Source organism: Saimiri boliviensis, chromosome 1, assembly GCF_048565385.1.
Source record: "Saimiri boliviensis isolate mSaiBol1 chromosome 1, mSaiBol1.pri, whole genome shotgun sequence".
Classification (NCBI taxonomy): domain Eukaryota; kingdom Metazoa; phylum Chordata; class Mammalia; order Primates; family Cebidae; genus Saimiri; species Saimiri boliviensis.
The window spans coordinates 27,681,636-27,702,248 of NC_133449.1; the positions used below are offsets into that span (position 1 = coordinate 27,681,636).

The 20,613-nt window shown below is 35.9% G+C and overlaps 1 protein-coding gene across 6 annotated transcripts in view; it reads left to right on the top strand.

Moving 5' to 3' along the window:
• BABAM2 (BRISC and BRCA1 A complex member 2) overlaps window positions 1-20,613 on the top strand; it is a 450,161-nt gene that overhangs the window by 43,389 nt on the left and 386,159 nt on the right. For 5 of the 6 annotated variants that reach the window (XM_074395641.1, XM_003941529.4, XM_003941528.4 and 2 more), the window contains exon 3: window positions 3,989-4,065. In XM_074395641.1, coding sequence (XP_074251742.1) covers window positions 3,989-4,065 — 77 coding nt within the window. Of the gene's footprint in view, window positions 1-3,988; window positions 4,066-4,365; window positions 4,496-20,613 lie in introns of those variants that run through there. The other variant, XM_074395643.1, reaches the window with a different exon arrangement.

The window sequence follows — 20,613 nt, forward strand, 5'->3', positions numbered from 1 at the left end:
GAGACCACTAGCATCCCTGGGGGGTAAACACAAGACTCATCCGCATTGCTCCCAGCTGCCCTGGCCTTCCTACAACTCTTAGAGGTTTGCTGTCCCTATTCCTCATAGCCAGATATGTAGTGGTATCTTTCCCTGAAATAGTAGAGACTTTGGGCAACATCCCGTTCCAGGTGGATAACCACACCCTGAAACACTTCTGTCCGTGACTGAAGGTGAGAAGCTGAAGGGATGGTCTCTGCCCTCTGCGGCCCTGTGCGTTCCTTTCCAGCACCATTCTTGCTCTTATGCGCCTGAGTCTGGGCCTGGTCTGCCAGGTGGGCTGCACTCTGCCCAGCCCCCACATCGCAGAAGACTGTCTCCTCACCGAAGACCACGAAGTGAATGTTTACTAAAGCAGCAACATTATCACTGCACCAGAGTTAGAAAGTGGACAGGGAAGGATCTCTGTAGATAGCAGAGAAGTAGGTAATACCATCTACAAATGCATGTTGGTTTTGCGCCATCATTTTTCTTGACTAAAATGGCCTCCTATCTGGTCTGATTGTGTTCATTTGATCTCTTATGGTCTTTTTTTTTTTTTTTCTATACGGTAGACAAAGCGATATTTTAAAAACATAAATATTTTTACTCTTCTGCTCAAAGCCCTCGTTTGTGCTTGGCATAAAAACCGAATGAATTGCAACTGCTTGCAAGGCCCTGTGTGATCTGTCCCCTTGCTTTTGCCCCTCTCTCCCTTATTGACTATGTCCTAATCTTTTGCTCTTCTCTCCCTCATTTACTGTGCTCTAGCCGCATTGCTGTGATATATCAAGATTTCTTCCCCAGATGTACCAAGCTTGTTCCTGCTTTCCACCTTTGCACCAGCTCTTTCTTCTGCCTGGAATGCTCTTTCCCAGAACTTGGCATGGTGGGCCCCTTTGTGTTATTCAGTTTTTGGATTTCACCTCCTCCAGAGGTCCTCTTTGATCTTCCAGCGTAAAGTAGTTCCTGCTTCATTGCAGCCCCCTGTTTTATTTTCCTGATAGCATTTGCAATCCTAAACCATCTTTATATGTTTGTCTCTTGTTTATCATTTTCTTCTTCCCTTACTAGAATTTAAGTACCACGAGACTGTAGATCTTCTCTGTCTTGTCCATCCTATAATCCTAACACCTATAGCAATGCTTGATAAATCTTATCTAAATGAAAAAAATCAGTGAATGAACCACAGAGATAGAGAAATATACTTTTTTCTTTATAAAACTTTAATTTTTTAATTGACATATAGGAATTGTATGTTTTTATGGGGTATGTAATGATGTTTTGATACATATAGTGTATAGTGATACAATCAGGTTAATTAACATATCCTCATCTCAAACATTTATCATTTCTTTGTAATGGAAATATTTAATATCCTCCTTCTAGCTATTTGAAACTATTGATTATTAACTATAGTCATCTACAGTGGTGTAGTACACTAGAACTTACTTCTCTTACCTTGCTATAATTTTGTATCCTTTAGGAAATCTTTTCCTATCCCCACTAGAAATGTACCTTTTAATACCTTGAGGTTGCTGGAACCAACTGTTGATATAGTAAGGGAGGAAGGCAACGTGGCAGGGCACAAAAACACTTTCCCAGTCCTGGTTAAAGTATATAATAAAGAGTGTGGCCTAACAATGAGTGTAACCATTCAGGAAAAAAAACAATTTCTCATTGAAAAAGGAGTGAGTTATTCAAACAAACTAGAATCAGGTTAATTATGTGGATTTCCTGTACTGCTAATAACTTCAGTCTTTAAGCTACGTAGTTAGATAATTTGATCCTCCAGGCCAAAAAAGATACTTGATTGTAAATGGTGTTTTTCATAATTTTAAAGCATTGCAGTTGAGTGCAATAGAAGGAAAACTCTTAGTGTTCTTATAGGGTTCATAACAGCATGCTAATAATGACAGAATGCTCATTACCATCATTAGATTATACTTTATAATGCTAGAATTTATGTTTTCTATAGTCTTAAAATAACTGCTATGTTGTGGGCTAGAGAAGATTATGGGAATATGATACCTTTAAAATATACTCCAAAGAATTTTTTTATATTGAAAGGAAAATGAGAAAGTATTCTTAAAACGTGTAAAAATAAAAATAGGTTACCATTCAATTGCTGGTGCAACTTTGTTATTTAGTTTATAAACCGATATTTTTACTGGCCTCTGAAGATAATGAGGAATAATCAACTTAGTGACTTATGTTAAATATATCTGAGTTAAAGTTTCTGTCTGTTTTTGTTTTCTTTCTTTCTTTTTTTTTTTTTCCTAAGACAGAGTCTCACTCTGTTATTTAGGCTGGATTGCAGTGACACCATCTTGGCTCACTGCAGCCTCCACCTCCCAGGTTCAAGTGATTCTCCTGCCTCAGCCTTCTGAGTAGCTGGGCTTATAGGTATATGCTACTACACCTGGCTAATTTTTGTATTTTTAGTAGAGATGGGGTTTCACCATGTTGTCAAGGCTGGCCTCGAACTCCTGACCTCAGGTGATTCACCTACCTTGGCCTCCCCAAATGCTGGGATTACAGATGTGAGTCACCACACCTGGCCACTGTCTGGTTCTTTTCTTTAACATTCAGATAGTTTTGGGAAAAAGTAATAGTAAATCTAATGTGGGGTCTGAGTTAGTTTATTTAAGCCAAAATTTTTTGAATTTATTTTTAAATGACTTTTGCCCTTCCAAGTCACTATGTAGGGAAGTTGTACATTTATTTCAACTATGCTTCCATTCATTAAACTACTTTTATAGGTTCTTTTTAAGAATTGCTTCACAGCCAGTTTTGGAATTATGAAACAAAATTAGCCTCCTTGCTTTAGTTTATAAATTAAAGACCTCATCTTTTCATAACAGAATTAAGCATATTACTTTCTCAATCGACTTCATATTAGTATTTTATTAACTTATGAAGCCTATGTAGCTGTTACGCAGTTGAACTTACGACTTCTAAGATTGTAAATTATCTTGTACAGTAAATCTGTGACGAGTAAGAAACATTATATAACTTTGTGGAATAATATACTAAAAAAAACAAACAAACAGGACAGGTACAGTGGCTCACGCCTATAATCCTGACACTTTGGGAGACAAGGTGGAAGGATCACTTGAGTCCAGGAGTTTGAGAACTCCCTGGATAACATAGTGAGACCTTCTCTCTGAAAAAAAAAAAAAAAAAAAAAAAAAGCCAGGTGTGGTAGGCAGCACCTGTGGTCCCAGCTGCTTGGGAAGCTGAAGTGGGAGGATCACTTGAGCCTCGGAGATTGAGGCTGCAGTGAGCAGAGATTGCACCACTACACTCCAGCCTGGGCTACAGAGTGAGATCTTGTCTTGAAAAACAAAACAAAACAAAAAGAAAACACCAAACTGTTTAGACCTGGGTGACTACCCCCTGCCTTTTAAATTTGTATTTTTCCTGAAATTGAGTGCGCATTGTGCTTTCCTGCAGATGAAAGTTAGGGTGTGCCAAATCTAAAGGAAGCACCATACCTTTGTGGAAGGAAAGAAAACCATCTGGTACCAGAAAAAGGCCAAAAGTGGGCTCTTTTTTGTACTAACAGAATGAAAGCTAAGAGTCCATATTTAAAATAAGATCATAAAACTATTTGTATTTTACAGTTCTTGGCATAAGAATAGACATGTGCTTTGGATAATATACCTAATTTTAAAAGTTGAGATATGCTTCTTTGAGAGAAGTAGTTGAAACACACTGTTGGTGTGCTTCAACTGGTTAGAACACATGTAAGTTTTTTTCATTGTGAAATAAATGAATTATTTGTTTTAGGGTAAGTCTTATTGTCTTGGCTTCCACGACAATTAAAGGCTTCTATTTGGTTCTATAAGCCATTGTTTTAATCTGTTATGTATAAAGATCACTTTTTGTTTAGTATTATAAGTATATGGGTTTTTAAAGTTTGTTTTTAAAAAATATTTTCTTTCTTCTCTTTCTGCGGTTTTTAAAGCTGCACATCATTGACTCCTGGGCCCAACTGTGACCGATTTAAATTGCACATACCATATGCTGGAGAGACATTAAAATGTAAGTAAACGATGACTATTTTACTTGAAATGTAGGTTACAGTGTCAGCTATTGGACTTTGTGCTTTAGTTTTCATTTTCTGCTGTTGTTATCTCCTAAGATATTGATCACTAGGATTTACCACTCTTCTTATATGTTATTCAATTCTAGTTTGATTAAAAATAAGGCAGTTGGCAGGGAATAAGTTGTGGTTAAATAGGCATGCACAGAAATTCTTAATTTTTAGGCATGCCCAGTAATTTTTTTGTGTTTTTTTTTTTTTCTCTATAGGTGGCTTACATAATACTCAATAAAGAGTCCATTGCTTTAGAATACCTGGCCATTTAGCAACAGTTTTTAGGTAGGAGTGGCTGCTGTTCATCACTGCTGCTAACCCGTGTGGAACCGCTGTGCCATGACTTGTCATTGATGTCTCTGTTGTTTCCGAAGTGTAAGAGTCCTACCTCAAAAATGCTTGGCATGGCTTGGACATATCAACATGTTATCCCCTTTACAGCAAAGATCAGAGATACAAATGGTCTACAAGAGTTAGACTGGTAACATAGTGAGGGAAACAGGCTAAGTGTGGCAAATTGGGACACCCTGTCACCTAAGGGGAGTATCTCTATTAATTTATTGAGAGAAGGTGGAAATCTGAAATTTTACATGAATTCTGTCAATTCTAGATGTTGCTACTTTTTCAAAATTAAAAACACAGTGTGGGCCAATATTATGCAGGCTAAACTGAACATGTCTGTGGGCTGAGTTGAGTGCCTGGACCACAAGTTTTTGATCTTGGATGGATAGTATGGAAGATCTGTCTTTGGACTTAGCCCACCAGCTACAGCAGCCATCAAGTCTGTATCAGCCTTTCTCTGTCACTATTAACCAATACTGAAGCTCTAGCCTAGGGTGGAAATCATAATGGCTTTGGCTAGTTACTATTGGTAATCTCACCAGGAATTTTCTCTCTTGAACCTATACTTGTGGTGAACAGCCTATTACTCTATTTTTGAAAAGAAAAATAAAGAACATGGGTATTAAACATGGCACAGATGGGTAAACTGCTTTTTTGGCCTATGGACCAGCGTGTTCTACCATTACACACCAGGAGGGGCCACGTCTCTGTATAGTATTTTGTATTCTTAGTACTATATTCTGTAGAATCACTTGATACTAATTTATCAAATGCAATATTAAATGAAAAATGTAAGACATGTATACTTGTCAGACTTGCATTATTAGACCATTTTCTAGAAACTGTTAAAATATAAAATAATTTTACCTGTCTGAAGTAGTAGGACAGATTCGATTGCTACTGTTTTGAAAAATTATTAACTAAATTTAAAAGAAATTCTCAAAGTAAATAATTCATGTGGTTAAAAATGTAAAAGTACTGTAGTTTTTTGATACATGAAATCAGTAATCTTCTCTCCCAGTCCAGTTTCCTGAGAGAATCACTTACAGATTCTAAAAATTGTTCAGTTTAGCTCTCTGGGGATGATCTCCATATCTTTAAATAATACACTTTTGCCTCTGTTTCTTGCCTTATCAGTTTTAGACATTGTTATCTTTTGACTTCCTGTGCTGATACATGAAGCATCAGACTATTTTCCTTATACCCCTTAACTCTTTCCTCTTTTTCTTCTTAATGTAATTATATCACCATTATTGGTTCCCGTGTTGGTTACCCTGTAGCTTAAAAAGTTTTACCTACTTTTTTTTAATAGATCACTTTAGATGTTGTATTACACAGTTAAATGAATAGCCCCTAAGAATTCTTGGTAAGTATCTGGCACATAGTAAGTATTGTTATTACTTAAGGAGAATCTCTGTACAAGAATGGTGAACACTTAGTGTAGTATACTTTTTAGTTTTCTATTAACCAACCATAGATAACTGTGTCTTTTGGCTCTGCATTTTATAAGATGAAGATATTGCCATTCCTTTAATTCCTCTTCCTTCACCTCTCAACTTTTGTCTTTGGTTATTTTCCTTTTGCATTTTCAAGTTTGGTAACTTACTGTTTGTTCTAAATCTGTAGTTGTCTTCTGTGCCTTGTCTATAAATTACTTGAATGATTGCTCTATAGGCCTGTTCTTGCATAATTATTACTGTGAGATTTGCCTTTGTTATTCTTTTGAATTTGACTTGTTTTGTAGAATCTATGTATCATAGATTCTGTGTTTTGTAGAATGATTTCTTGGTAAACAGGTTACCTGCTTATCTTGCTGGAACCCCTTGTCAAATAACTTGCTCAGATTCCGTTCTCTCCACCCTTCTGCCTTTCCTTTAGCCCTTCTGATAATTTTTTATTACCACAGACACAATTGGGCGTCTTAATTTCTAAGAGCTCTTTCTTGCACTGTTTCTTGTTCTCAGCATCTTGTTCTTATTTTATGAATATAGGTCCTTTAAAATCCTTCAAAGAATAAAATTTAGAGATTTTTTAAAAAGTTTTCTTCTGTTACCTGAATTATTTTAATTTTTCCTAGGGATTATATTTTTGTTTATTGTATTTTTTCCCTTTTTTATTCTATAGGTTTTCTTCAATAAAAAGACATTCATTTTATGTTTAAGATAGACAATAAAATACTGATTGGGAGTTCTGAGTAGGTGAGCAAGAATTATGGAATGTGTGGATGGATGATGGGCCAGATGTGAGTCAACTGTTGTAGCTCTCCTCACGTAGTTTTTTCTATTTCTTCAGTGACTATCTGGGGATACATACCTGGTCACCATGTCATTTTCAGGGGGTGGATATATTCCCTGAGGAGCTTTTGCTTACTCTCCATGTTCTTAGCCCTGTGTCTCATTCTTGCCTCCCCTTATACTGGTTACTCCTCATCAGTAGCCTCTTCCTCACATTATTGCAGGCCAAACCTTTTCTCTGCCCTATCTTGTCGAGTGCTACACTTATATCTGCCTTCTGCCTTCTAGCAATTTGCTAAACTTTCTCATCTACTGATTACTACTCTCTTCCCTTCCTCTTCATCTTCTTGTTTGGGATTTTATCTTTCTGTATTCACTATTATTTAATGGGATTGGAGGGTGAGTCCTGGAGAAGAAATAAGTGTGTGTGGTCAGTCCACAGTATTGAGACAAAAACAGCATGACTTCAAAGGCATCTTTCTAGTAAGTTTATGTTAGGAAGCATTTATTGATACCCTATATCCTCTCATTTCTATAAGTTCTTCATGGGAAACTTTTAATAACATTTGTGATTAGGGTATTAGGACTGTCACTCAACATATAACATAATTATATTTTAGCAAACAATTGTTGGTATCATTGTTATACGTTAGGGACTTAATTTAGCCCACAGTTTGCTCTATAATAAATAAATAATAAGTGAACATTGTATATGGGTGATTCTTAGACTAAAGCGAGTCAAGATTCTATTGTAAAGCAGCTCACAGCCAAATAAAAGGAAAAGGTAATTGACCATGGAAACTATATTTATAAAAGTTCACAGAATTAGAAAGATGAGGTTTTGTTTTCTAAAAAAACACGTGTATGTATGTATGTATATATATATATACATATATATATATATATATAACATATACACACACACTTATGTATGTACCCTCATACACACACATATATATGTTTTTTTTTTTGTTTTTTGAGACAGATTCTTACAATGTTTCCCAGGCTGGATTTCTTGGGCTCAAGTGTTCTTCCTGCATCAGCCTGCTAAGTAGCTGATACTACAATATCCATAGGGGATTGGTTCCAAGACCTCCTGTGCAGGTCCCTGATAGGAAATTGCATAGTATTCATGCAAACCTATGCCCGTCTTCCTGTGTACAGGCATACCTCATTTTATTATGCTTCAACAAGGCTATTGTGGGTTTTTTTTTTTTTTTTAAATTATTGCAGGTTTGTGGCAATCTAGCATTAAGCAGGTTTATCAGGGCCATTTCCCCAAAGCATGTGCTCATTTCATGCCTTTGTGTTACATTTTGGTAATTTTTGTAACATTTCAAACTTTTTAATTATTATTTTTTTAAACTTAAAAATTTTTGCTTTTTGAATCATGAAGTGTTTCCACATACTTTTTCATTATTATTCTGTTGTAGTGATCTGTGATTAGTAATCTTGAATGTTACTATTGTCATTGTTTTGAGATGCCATGAACCATACATACCCATCTAAGACAGTGAATTTAATCAATAAATGTGTATGTTCTGATTGCCATACTGACCGACCTGTTTCCTTTCTCCCTCTCTTTGGGCCTCCTTATTCCCTGAGACACAGCAGTATTGAAATTAGGCCAGTTAGTAACCTTGCAGTGTCCTCTAAGGGTTCAAGTGAAGAGTCCCACACCTCTCACCTTAAATCAAAATCTAGAAATGATGATGTTTAGTGAGGAAGGCATGTTGAAAGCTGAGACAGGCTGAAAGTTAGGCCTTTTGGCCGAACAGTTAACTATGTTGTGAATGCAAAGAAAAATTTCTTGAAAGAAATTAAAAGTAGTACTCTAGTAAACACATGAATTGTAAGAAAGTGAAATAATTATTGCTGATATGGAGAAAGCTTTAGTGGTTTGAATGAAACATCAAAGCAGCCACAGCATTTCCTTAAGCCAAAGCCCAATCAAGAACAAGTCCTAACTCTCTTCAGTTCTAAGAAGATTGAGAGAGGTGAGGAAGCCACAGAAGAAAATTTGAAGCTAGCAGAGGTTGGCTCATGAGATTTAAGAAAAGAGGCCATTTCCATCACATAGAAGTGCAAGATTAAGCAGCAAGTGCTCAAACAGAAGATGTAGCAAGTAATCCAGATCTAGCTAAGATCATTGATGAAGGTGGCTACACTTAGCAACAGATTTTCAGTGTAGATGAAACAGCCTTATGTTGGAAGAAGATGCATCTAGGACTTTCATAGTTACAGAGAAGTCCATGCCTGGCCTCAAAGCACAGGCTGACTCTCTTGTTAGGGACAAAGGCAGCTAATGACTAATTTGAAGCCAAGGTCATTTACCATTCTGAAAATCCTAAGGCCCATAAGAATTATGCTAAATCCAACTCTGCCTGTGTTCTACAGTGGAATAACAATCATCTGTTTATAGCATGGTTTACTGAAAGCCACTGTTGAGAAATACTGCTCAGAAAAAATGATTCTTTTCAAAATATTATTGCTCATTGACAATGCAGCTCTATCACTTGAGATGTGTTGGAAATAGCAAGAGAACTAGGATTAGAAGTGGATCCTGAGAATGTGACTGAATCGCTACAGTACTCTGATAAAACTTGTCCAGATGAAGGGTTGCTTCTTACAGAGGAGCAAAGAAAGTGGTTTCTTGAGATGGAATCTACTTCTGGTTAAGATGCTGTGAACATTGTTGAAATGACAACAAAGGCTTCAGAATATTTCATAAACTTTGTTGATAAAGCTTTGGCAGGGTTTGAGAAGATTGACTCTAATTTGGGAAGAAGTTCTACTGTGAGTACAATTCCATCAGACAGTATCTCATGCTACAGAGAAATTTTATCTGAAGGGAAAAATTGATTAATGTGGCAGACTCATTAGTTGTTTTATTTTAAGAAATTGCCATAGCTATGCCACCCTTCAGCAATTACCACCCTAATCAGTCAGCAGCCATCGAAATCGAGGCAGGACCCTGCACTTGCAGGAAGATTGTGACTTATGGAAGCCCGAAACATTGTTAGCATTTTTTAGCAATACAGTGTTTTTGTTTTTGTTTTTTTTTTTTGTTTTGAGACAGGGTCTCTCTCTGTCTCCCAGGCTGGAGTGCAGTGACATCATCTCGGCTCACTGCAACCTCTGCCTACCAGGTTCAAGCAATTCTCCTGCCTCAGCCTCCCAAGTAGCTGGGATTTACAGGCACATGCCACCATGACCCAGCTAATTTTTGTATTTTTAGTAGAGACAGGGTTTCACCATATTGGCTAGGCTGGTCTTGAACTCTTGATCTCAGGTGATCCACCCACCTTGGCTTCCTAAAGTGCTGGGATTATAGGCATGAGCCACCATGCCCAACCGCAATTCAGTATTTTAAAATCAGGTATTATCATTGTATTTTAGATATAATGATATTACACACTTTATAGTGTAGTAAACATAGCTCTTATATGCACTGGGAAACCAAAAAGTTTATATGACTTTGCTTTATTGTGATACTCACTCTATCGCATTAGTCTGGAACCAAACCCAAAATATCTCTGCCTTATGCTTGTTCTTTAAATCATCTTTAGATTACTTATAATGCCTAATACAATGTAAATACTGTGTCGATAGCTGTTTTATGGTATTGTTTAGAGAATAATAATGAAAGTCTGTAAATGTTCAATACAGATACAGTTGTCTTTTTTGTTTGTTTGTTTTTAGAGACAGGGTTTCACCATGTTGGCCAGGCTGGTCTCAAACTTTTGACCGTAAGTGATCTGCCTGCCTTGGCCTCCCAAAGTGCTGGGATTACAGCCGTGAGCCACTGCACCCAGCCTGGTTTTTGAATACTTTTGATCAGCTGGTTTGTTGAATGTGTGGATGCAGAACCCATGGATAGAGAGCTGACTGTAGCCATTGTGTAACTGGAGAGAGATGGTATCTCATTGTGGTTTTGATTGGCATCTTCCTGATAATTAGCGATATTGAACATTTTTTTCATATACCAGTTGGCCATTTGTATGTCTTTTGAAAAATATCTATTTAGGTCTTTTGCCCATTTTTAATTAGATTATTTTCTTTTTCCTATTCAGTGGCTTGAATTCTTTATATAGGCTGCATATTAACCTCTTGTTAGATGTATAATTTGCAGATATTTTCTCTCATTCTGTAGGTTGTCTCTTCAGTCTGTAAATTGCTTCCTTTGATGTGCAGAAGCTTTTTAGTTTTATGTAATCTGTATATTTTTGCTTTTGTTTTCTGTATTTTTGAGAGCTTATTCAAAAAATTATTACTGAGACTAATGTCATAAAGCATTTCTCCTATGTTTTCTTTTAGTAGTTTCATAGTTTCTGATCTTAGATTTAACTCTTTAATCCTTTTTGAGTTGATGTTTGTATGTGGTGAGAGGTAAGGTCTAGTGTTACTTCTCTGCATGAGGATATGCAGTTTTCCCAACACCATTTATTGAAGAGACTGTCCTTTCTTTAATGTGTGTTCTTGGCAACTTTGTCAAAATCAGTTGGCTGTAGAAGCGTGGATTTATTTCTGGACTTTCCATTAATTTTAATAACCTTAAATCTATTGTATATAAGATCAGTTAAGGTCATAGTGTTTAATTACCACAATATTTGTGATAGAATTCAGCTTCTTAAAACTAACATAATATTCATCTTTAGATGAACATACACAGTATTCAGCAACACACATTTTAACAAATATAGTTTTCTAATACAAACACAGTTAATTACAAGGTTATATACTTTTACAAACTCTTGGAAGATAGCTTTCACAGCAAACAGAAACACTCTTTGCCTTTTTAAAGAAACAGACCTCTAAGGAAACATAATTATATGGTAAGAGGAAAATGAGTAAATATAGATTAAATTATATTCTATGGTAAATAGTAGATAAATATACTCTAACCTCCTTTTTCTTTCCAAGCAAAGGGTAATGGCTAACTCAGTGCTTTGCAGTCTTAAAAGTTTTATATAAACAATTTCTTTATCTAAAATTTCTCATTAAATCTCATTGAAAACTTGTGGCATATTGTTTAAACTATAGTTCTAACCAATGCTGAATCAAAGTATTCAGTAATTTACTAGAACTTACAGTAATTTTATTTCATAACTTTAAGCTCAATAAAGTTAGAGATGGAGACTGTTGTGTTTATTAAATTAAATCTTCAGTCCCTAGCACAGTAAAGATATTGAAATTAAATCTTTGTTGAAGAAGTAGAATGAATGCATGGATGCATGAATTAATGAATTTTTGATGTTCAGATTTTTGTTGGTTGAACTACGTATTATAAAGAATGTGACATTCTGTTACTTGTATTAGCCTTTTGCCAACAGAAATTTAATCTTTAGAAGTTATTTATTATACAAGGAGTTTGTAATTAGAACATTGCTCTTAACAATTCAGAAAACAGGAAGAATGTACAGTACTTTGCAGATTTGGAGTGTGAATCAATTTGATCTTTACATATTTTACTCTGCCCTCTGAAATCAGATTAATGAAAACAGCATGTAACTAAAACTTAATTTCAGAATATATTATATACTAGAAAATAGTACTTCTGTGAATCTGTTTCATTGTGAATAAAGGAAACTGTGCAGTTAATGAGAATGAGAGATGAGAGAGGGCATATTTCCTTTTTTGGGGGGGAATTTTTTTTTTAGTAGTTATTGAGTGTTCTATAACTTATAGTAAACATCATAGTTACAAATTCTTGGCTTCAGTCTTTCAGAGTGATCACTGTCTGATCTTCAAAACAAAACAAAAACCCAAAAGAATCCAAAGCAACAAAACCAAACCAGGTTTACACTTCATACACACAAGTGAGGCCATGGGGCTTTCCAATCTTTACACTCTGGAGTGTGTTTTGAAAACACCTATAAATTCTTTCATCAAACCACTTGGAAGACACCGGTCAAAGATTTATTATTATTATTATTATTATTATTATTATTTTGAATGTTTTATTTCTTTTTAAAATGTAAGTTCCAATAATTCCAACCTCTAGATTAAAATGAATTAAAAAATACAAAATCATATACAACGCTCTCTTCACAGGGATGTTACATGCCATGAGAACAGGTTTCTCTGTCATGTGATATGAAACAGGGAAGCAGATGCCTTGAAGTCAGGTTGGGGACAGACCCTTGGGCCTTTAAAGATCATTACGGACAACTCCAAGTTGTTAAAGGCCTGGCCTTACCTCTCCCGGGGTACGGGGGAGCTTGAGTCACACCATAGATCCAGACTATCTGGCTGACCTGATGAGAAGGTCTCTGGGACAGTCCCCCTTCTTTCCTTGACTCTCTTAGGCCTGAGGAGAAAGGCTAGGACCTGGAGATGCTGGTCTTACTAGAATCTTTTCTACCACAAATTGATTCTTACAGAATTATCGTGCCCATTCAAAGTTAAACAATTGAAATAAAAAAGATCAGAGGATTATAGTACATTAAGAATGATGTTATTGTTTCCTTAGGTCTTTTACTGTGAAGAGACAACTGTTGACCAATAAAAGAGTTGCCAATTTGTGTAAGATTCTATTGAAAAATGTCAAAGAATATCTTAAGTAAAGAGAAGTCCTTGAATCTCACAATTGCAGAAGATACAACTCATACTTAAATGATACTGGAAATTTGAATCTTCAGTGATTAAGATTGATTTGAATGATATAACTGCTAAGGTCTAGGATGGTGCAACTGAAGTGGTTGAAAATTTTCCAGCTATAGCAGCTATTCACGTAGAAAGAACCATGAGCTTCATATAAACACCTATTTGTAAAAATAGCCATCCTAGTTATGCTCTGTAACACTTAACTCTAGAAGAAGTTATAGCATTTGTATTTTTGTGTACCCTATTTAAATAGGACAAAGAGTGAAGCTGTTGGCTCATCTTTTATTTCCAATCTCTAGTTGAGTGCCTGGCATTTAGAGAGGTTTAATAAATGTTTGTGGTTCATTCTTTGGATCTGACAATGAGGAGGTTTGATAGGAAGTGACAGAACTTAATTCTGCCAGTTCTTTGAATAATGCTGTTTATGCAACTTTGAAGAGAGATTATTGAAATATTGTAAGTTATATTGAGCAAGTCTGTGGCTAGTAAATCAAGCAGTTTGCTAACACTGGTAGTTTGCTAACATTGGCTTTATTTTTAAAATTATCTATTGTTTAAACAATTTATTTTAATCAGGGACTGTTCGATTATAAGAAACCCATCAGAACTAACATAAATTGAAGAATTTATTTGTCTTTGTAAGGAATCAAGTAAAGCCTGTGATGCCCAAGGGCAGAAAGGACAGCCAGGTTTCTCAGGGACTAGAACCAGGGACTGGAAGGCTTGTAGACATAGTAGCCAGTCAGCATCTGTGTCCATGTTTGCATCTTTCTCTTGCAGTATATTCTGTTGTCACTAACAGCTCCCCGCGCTCCGCCAGCCCCCGACTTCTGTTTCTCTCCACATTGGGTAGAAGTGACTTCCTGATCCCCTACATGGGAACTCAATTCAAGGCCACCAGAGAGGTTGTCATCCAGTTTAAATTCCTGGGAGATAAGATCTGATTGGCAGCTTGGGCCAAGTGACCACTTGTGATCAAGTTATATGGCCAGGATTTCTGGGTCATGTATTACCAACCTGATTTCTTGAGGTCAGTTTTAACACAAGATATGGTAAGCATAGGTTGGCAGATACCCAGAAAGGTGTTCATTGCCCTGTTTCGGGAATTCTTTCTAAAGAATTTTCAAATGAAAATGTAGACATTTTCCTTTTGTCTTTAACATTAGAGCACTACAGTTTATCATCTGAGAGGAATGATGGATATTTCAAAGCCATTTGTGACAGAGTGAAGAAATACCTAAAGGTTTTGAAGTTGACATACCTTTCCTTTCAGAGGAAAAAGTTTGAAAAAATAGATCATGATATGGATAATATATTATCTTCCATGTCCTCAGAGGAGCAGTGTAAAATTGTTCATTTTTAAGGATTCAACACTATATCACTAAATTTAAATATGCATTTTTTTTTGAGAATGATTAAAACGAAATGAAAACAGTTTCAGAACTGTTATTTAAATGGAATGTACCAGTTAATTAAATAATGGCCAAACAGAAGCATAGATTTTTACAAACACATTGCACATACTGTTCTGGAACTTCTACTTTAGTGAATCTACTTGAAATTCAACTTCATTTTTTATCTATATCTCCGTGTGTGGTTTGGCTCCTGCTTTTGTGTGTGTGTGTATGTGTGTGTGTGTGCTTGTGTGTGTTTTAACACAATGCTTCTCTATCTCAGATCTATTACCTATTAATTTGTTCTAGCTAATCAGCTTAGGAAACTGAGAATGCCCTTTTTTTCCTGCTCATTACTTAGGTTGCACAATGTAGAGACACTGAGGGGCTTGGCATGGATGGCTGTCAAATAGCAACTGATAACTAATCTGATGGTGCCCGAAGGGCCCAGTGGTGTTGTAAAGTTTGTTGTTGCATCAGCTGAAATACTTTATTGAGACTTTATTGATTGATCTCATTTATAAGAATTTTGTGCTTTCTTTGCTTTGTTACCATACTGTGCTTTTGAGACAAAGTCTCGCCCTATCATTCAGGCTGGAGTGCAGTGGATGATCATGGCTCACAGCAACCTCTGCCTCCCCGACTCAAGCAATCCTTCCACCTCAGCCTCCCAAGTATCTGGTACTACAGGTGCATATTACCACACCAGCTAATTTTTGTAGATATGGATTTGTGCCATGTTACCCAGGCTGGTCTGAACTCCTGGGCTCAAGCAGTCTACCTGCCTCAGCCTCCTGAAGTACTGAGATTACAGGTATGAGCCATTGCACCTGGCCTAGGTTTCTTAATGTAATAGGCTAGTCTTTAATTGTTTCATAGCCTGCCTACCAACCCTATCTAAGTGAAATATTGTTGGCAGGGCACCTGAGAACTCTTTTACTTATTCTTTCTTAAAATATTTATTTATTTATTTATTGAGACAGGGTCTTGCTTTGTGGCCCAGGCTAGAGTGCCGTGGCATGATCACGGCTCTCTGCAGCTTTGACCTCACTGACTCAAGTGATCCTCCAGCCTCAGACTCCCAAACAGCTGGGACTCTAGGTGTGCATCACCATTTTTTTTGTAGAGATGGGGTTTCACTTCATTGCCTAGGTGATCCTGAACTCCTGGGCTCAAGCCATCCTTCCACTGTGGCTTCCCAAGGTGTTGGGATTGCAGGCATGAGCTAGTGAACCTTGCCCATACCATACATTTTGAACCTCAGCCACTGGGTCCAAAAGCTGGCTGTTGTGGCATTTTTGTTGGGATGACAATGTTATTTAAAGTTTTTTGTACTATTTAAAATAATCCGTTTGGAAAATGTTAACCAAATAATCTTTCCGCTTCTGCTTCCCCTTCAGTATTTTAGTGGACTGAATGTCTCAGCCTGGCATTCAATGCCAGTCACAGTCTGACATTCCAGCCTTCCAGTTGGAGCTCAGCTAATAACAAGCCAAGTCAAAAAGCTGCTCCCTGTGACTGATTTGCCCATTGTACTTCCCAATTAACCTGCCTTCCTTTCCTGCTTCTGCTTTTGCCATACTGTTTTGGCTTTAGCAGGACAAACCAAGGAAATAATAAAATAGCCTGTCTTTTGGTGTGTTTGGTTTTTGATTTGCGCTCACAAACCTGCCACTCTAATGGAAATGCTCTCTATTTAGGAGGCTCCCTAGACCAGTTCTCTTCCAGTCTGCAAGATGGCTTGCAAGGAGAGTAGGAGTTAACCATTTTGACTGTGACTTGCAACAGTTGAGCTAAGTAAAAAGTTGGACGCTCTCTAGGGACTTGGTATTTTTCATCATGCTGAGAGGCATAATTTTACTTTTATTTTTGTCTTTTAAAAAGATTCATTTACTTAAAGATTATTATTATCTAGTGTTTAAGGTATTTTTAGAGGCTAATTATGGAGGCAGGTCACTTTTGATTTACTGAATGTGCTACAAAATGCTCATTGAATGGCAAGTAAAGAGTGCTAATTTTCTGGATTAGACATTCTCTCTCCTTAGATATTCAGGATTCCTTTGTTTTGGAGATTTAGAATATTTTATTTTCTTGGAATTCATGGGATAGAATAAATACATTAGGAATAGCAACTAATGTTATTAATTTAAATTTGTGAAGTCAGTTTAATTATAGCTAACTATATAGTATATATAATCTATGTTTGGTACTTATTATAGTTTATTAATAATGGCTGATATAATTACTAAATTAACTTATTGGGCATTTATTTTATGGTTAAGCTGATTTATCTGCATTATTTCATTTAATCAGCACAGTAACTCTGAGGTCTAAATTTATATCCCACTCTTTAAAGATCAACTTTATTGAGGTAGTAAATTTACATATAATAAAATGTACCCACTTTAAGTGTTCAATTCTATGTGTCTGGCAATTGTAAACACTTATAACCACACCGCAATCAAGATAAATAACATTTCCATTCCCAAAAGGTATAGAACATGTCCTTCCCACACAAATCGGTCCCCTTCACCACTATCCTCTCAACCCTGAGTCAAATTTCTCTAAAACTGAAACAGTTTTGCCTGTTTATAATTTTATATAAATGGAATAATGTATAGTTTTTGCTATATGGCTTCTTTCATTCAGCATCATGTTGTTGAGATTCATCCATGTTACTTCAGTACTTTGTTCCTTTTATTGCTGTATAGCATTCCATTGTATGGATATACCACAGTTCTTTTTTTATTCATCCATTGAAGGACATTTGGACTTTTTTCCCCCCAGTTTTTTGCTGTTATGAATCAACTTGCCATTACATTTTTGTACATGTATTTTTCTGGAGATATGTTTTAATTTTTGTTGGATAAATTCCTAGGAGTGACATTACCATGTTGTAAACTGAGTGTGTGCTTAACTTTTAACTACTAAATTGTTTTCCAAAGTAGTTGCACTGTTTTACATTCCTGCTAACAAGTTGTAAGGTTCTAGTTCTTTTATATTCTTGCCAAAATTTGGTATTGTTGATCCATTTGTTTTTCTATATTCTTGGCAACTTTGGTATTGATCCATTTTGAGCTACTTTTTTTTTTTTTAAAGACAGGGTCTCACTTTATTACCCGGTAAGAAAACGCCTGTAGTGTAGGGTAGCGATACAATCGTAGCAATCATGGCTCACTGCAGCCTTGACCTCCTGGGCTCAAGAAACCCCTCCTGCCTCAGCCTCCCGAGTAGCTGGGACTACAGGCACATACTACCACAGCTGGCTAATTTTTTTTTTTTTTTGAGACAGAGTCTCCCACTGTCACTCAGGCTGTAGTGCAGTGGCGCAATCTCGGCTCACTGCAATTTCCGCCTCCTGGGTTCAAGCAGTTCTCCTGCCTTGGCCTCCCAACTAACTGGGACTACAGGTGTGTGCCACCATGCCCAGCTAATTTTTTTTGTGTGTGTATTTTTAGTAGAGATGGGGTTTCACCATGTTGGTGATGATGGTCTTGAACTCCTGGCCTCAAGTGATCTTTCTATCTCAGCCTCCCAAGGTGCTGGGATTACAGGCATGAGCTACTGTGCCTGGCCTTGAACTACTTTTGATCATGTATTTGTTGATTAACAATTTAAGTATGTATCTATTTCTGGACTTTATGTTGTATTTCCTTAATATGTCTATCCTTAAGTGATTATAACATGATCTTGACTACTGTAGCTTTATAGGAAGTCTTTAAATAAGGTAGTATAAGTCCTGTAACTTCTATTTCAAAGCTGTTTTGGCTATTCTAAGTCCTTCGTATTTCTGTAGAAGTTTTAGAATCAGCTTGTAATTGTTTACAGAAATCTTGCCGGGAATCTATAGATCAGTTCGTGGAGAATTAACGTCTTAACACTGAGTCTTCCAAGAGATAAAAATGCTAACATCTTCATTTATTTAGGTCATTTTTAATTGCTCTGAGCAGTATTTTGTAGTTTTCAGTGAATATATCTTAATTAAATTTTGTTAAATTTACTTCTAAATATATCATATTTTCTGATGCTGATTTATAGTAGTGTGTTTTCCTTGAACTTTCCTTTTCTGAATTCACTGTATTAATTGATTTTGGTATATTTATCCTTGTATGCTGTTCTGTCCCTAAATTTACTTATTAATTCTAATTTTTTAAATAGATTCCTTAGGTATTTTCTTCAAAAACATATTTGCTTGTGAAAAAGACAGTTTTGCATCTTTCCAATTAATATAATTTATAGTTCTTATTCTTGCTTTATTGTACTATCTAGTGCAGTATACAATACTTAATAGCCAGTGGTAGGTAGAAGTGGTGAAGTCAGACCTTCTTGCCTTATTCTTAGTCTTAAGAAGGTAGTTAGTTTTTCATCAAGCATAATTGTCAGTTCTAGGTGCCCTTTTATCAATCTGAGGAAGTTACCATCTATTTTAGTTTGCTGAGCGTTTTTATTATGAAAAGAATGTTAATATATGTTAAATGTTTTTTCTCTGTCTACTTGGTTTATTTCTTATATTCTGTTAATATGATGAATAAAGTGATTTTCAAATGTTGAACCAGTGTTGCATTCTGCGGATTAATTCCAATTGATAATGATGTATTATCCTTATTATGTATTACTGGAGTTGATTCACTCATGTCTTTTAAAATAACTTTGCATGTATATTTGATGCTGTATTTCTTTTCTTTACTTGCACTTGTTTGCTTGGTTTTGGCACCAGAGTAATGCTGGCTTTATAAAATAAATTGGGAAGTATTCAGTCCTCTGTTTTCTGAGTTTGTGAAAGATTGATTTTATTTCTTCCTTAAAGGTTAGAGAGAATTCACCACTGAAGCCATCTGGACATGGAGAGAGAGAGAGGAGAGAGAGAGAGAGAGAAAGAGACAGAGACAGAGACAGAGACAGAGAGAGAGAGAGAGAGAGAGAGAGAGAGAGAGAGAGAGAGAGAGACTGTGAAGGTTAATTATAAATTCAATTTCTTTAACAGATATAGGGCTAACAGGTTTTTAAATTATTCTTAAGTGAGTTTTTACAGCCTTGTCTTTCAAGGAATTTGTTCATTTCATCCAAGTTGTTGAAATTATTGGCATATCTTTATTCATACTATTTCCTTGTTATTCTTTTACTACCTGTGTGACCTGTAGTTATATCCCATCTTTCATTTCTGACATTGCTACATTGTGTCTTTTCTCTGCTTTCCTTGATGAATCTAGCTAGCAGATTAACCCTTTTATTGATTTTTAAAAATAACCAGCTTTTTATTTCATAGGTTTTTCTTTATTATTCTCCTGTGTATCTCACTGTTTTATGCTCTTTGTTTATGCTTGAGAATCTCTACCTTTTAATTGAAGTGTTTAGGTAGTTTAATCCTACTCTGATTACCACTATGGCTGGATCTTGGTGTTCATTTTCATTTCTTTTACTGCCTTCTTTTGGATTAATTAATAGCTTAGGATTTGATTTTGTCTCTACTCTTGGCTTCTGAGCTATATGTCGTTGTTTTTTTTTTCCCCATGGCTGTTCTGGTATTCAGAATACATATCTTTAACTTTTCACAGTGTATCATTAAAAATACTATAATACTTCATTTATCATGTAAGAACCTAAGAATATTATATGCTACTTTTTCCCCTGACCCAACTCCTCTAGTCATCCTCTCTGCTATTATTATATATTTCATTTCTTTAAATGTGATAAATTGTCCTTAGCAAAATGTTCAAGCCTTTTGCCTTTTTTTTTTTAAACTGGATTCTTTTCTTGCTATTGAGTTTTGAGAATTCTTCATACATTTACGTTATAAGTTTTTTTGAATCGGTTGTATGATTTGCAAATATTTTCTCCCTGAGTGTGACTTGTCTTTTTATTGTCTTAATGAAACTGCCTAATTCCATGTCACAAAGATTTTTGTACTACGTTTTCT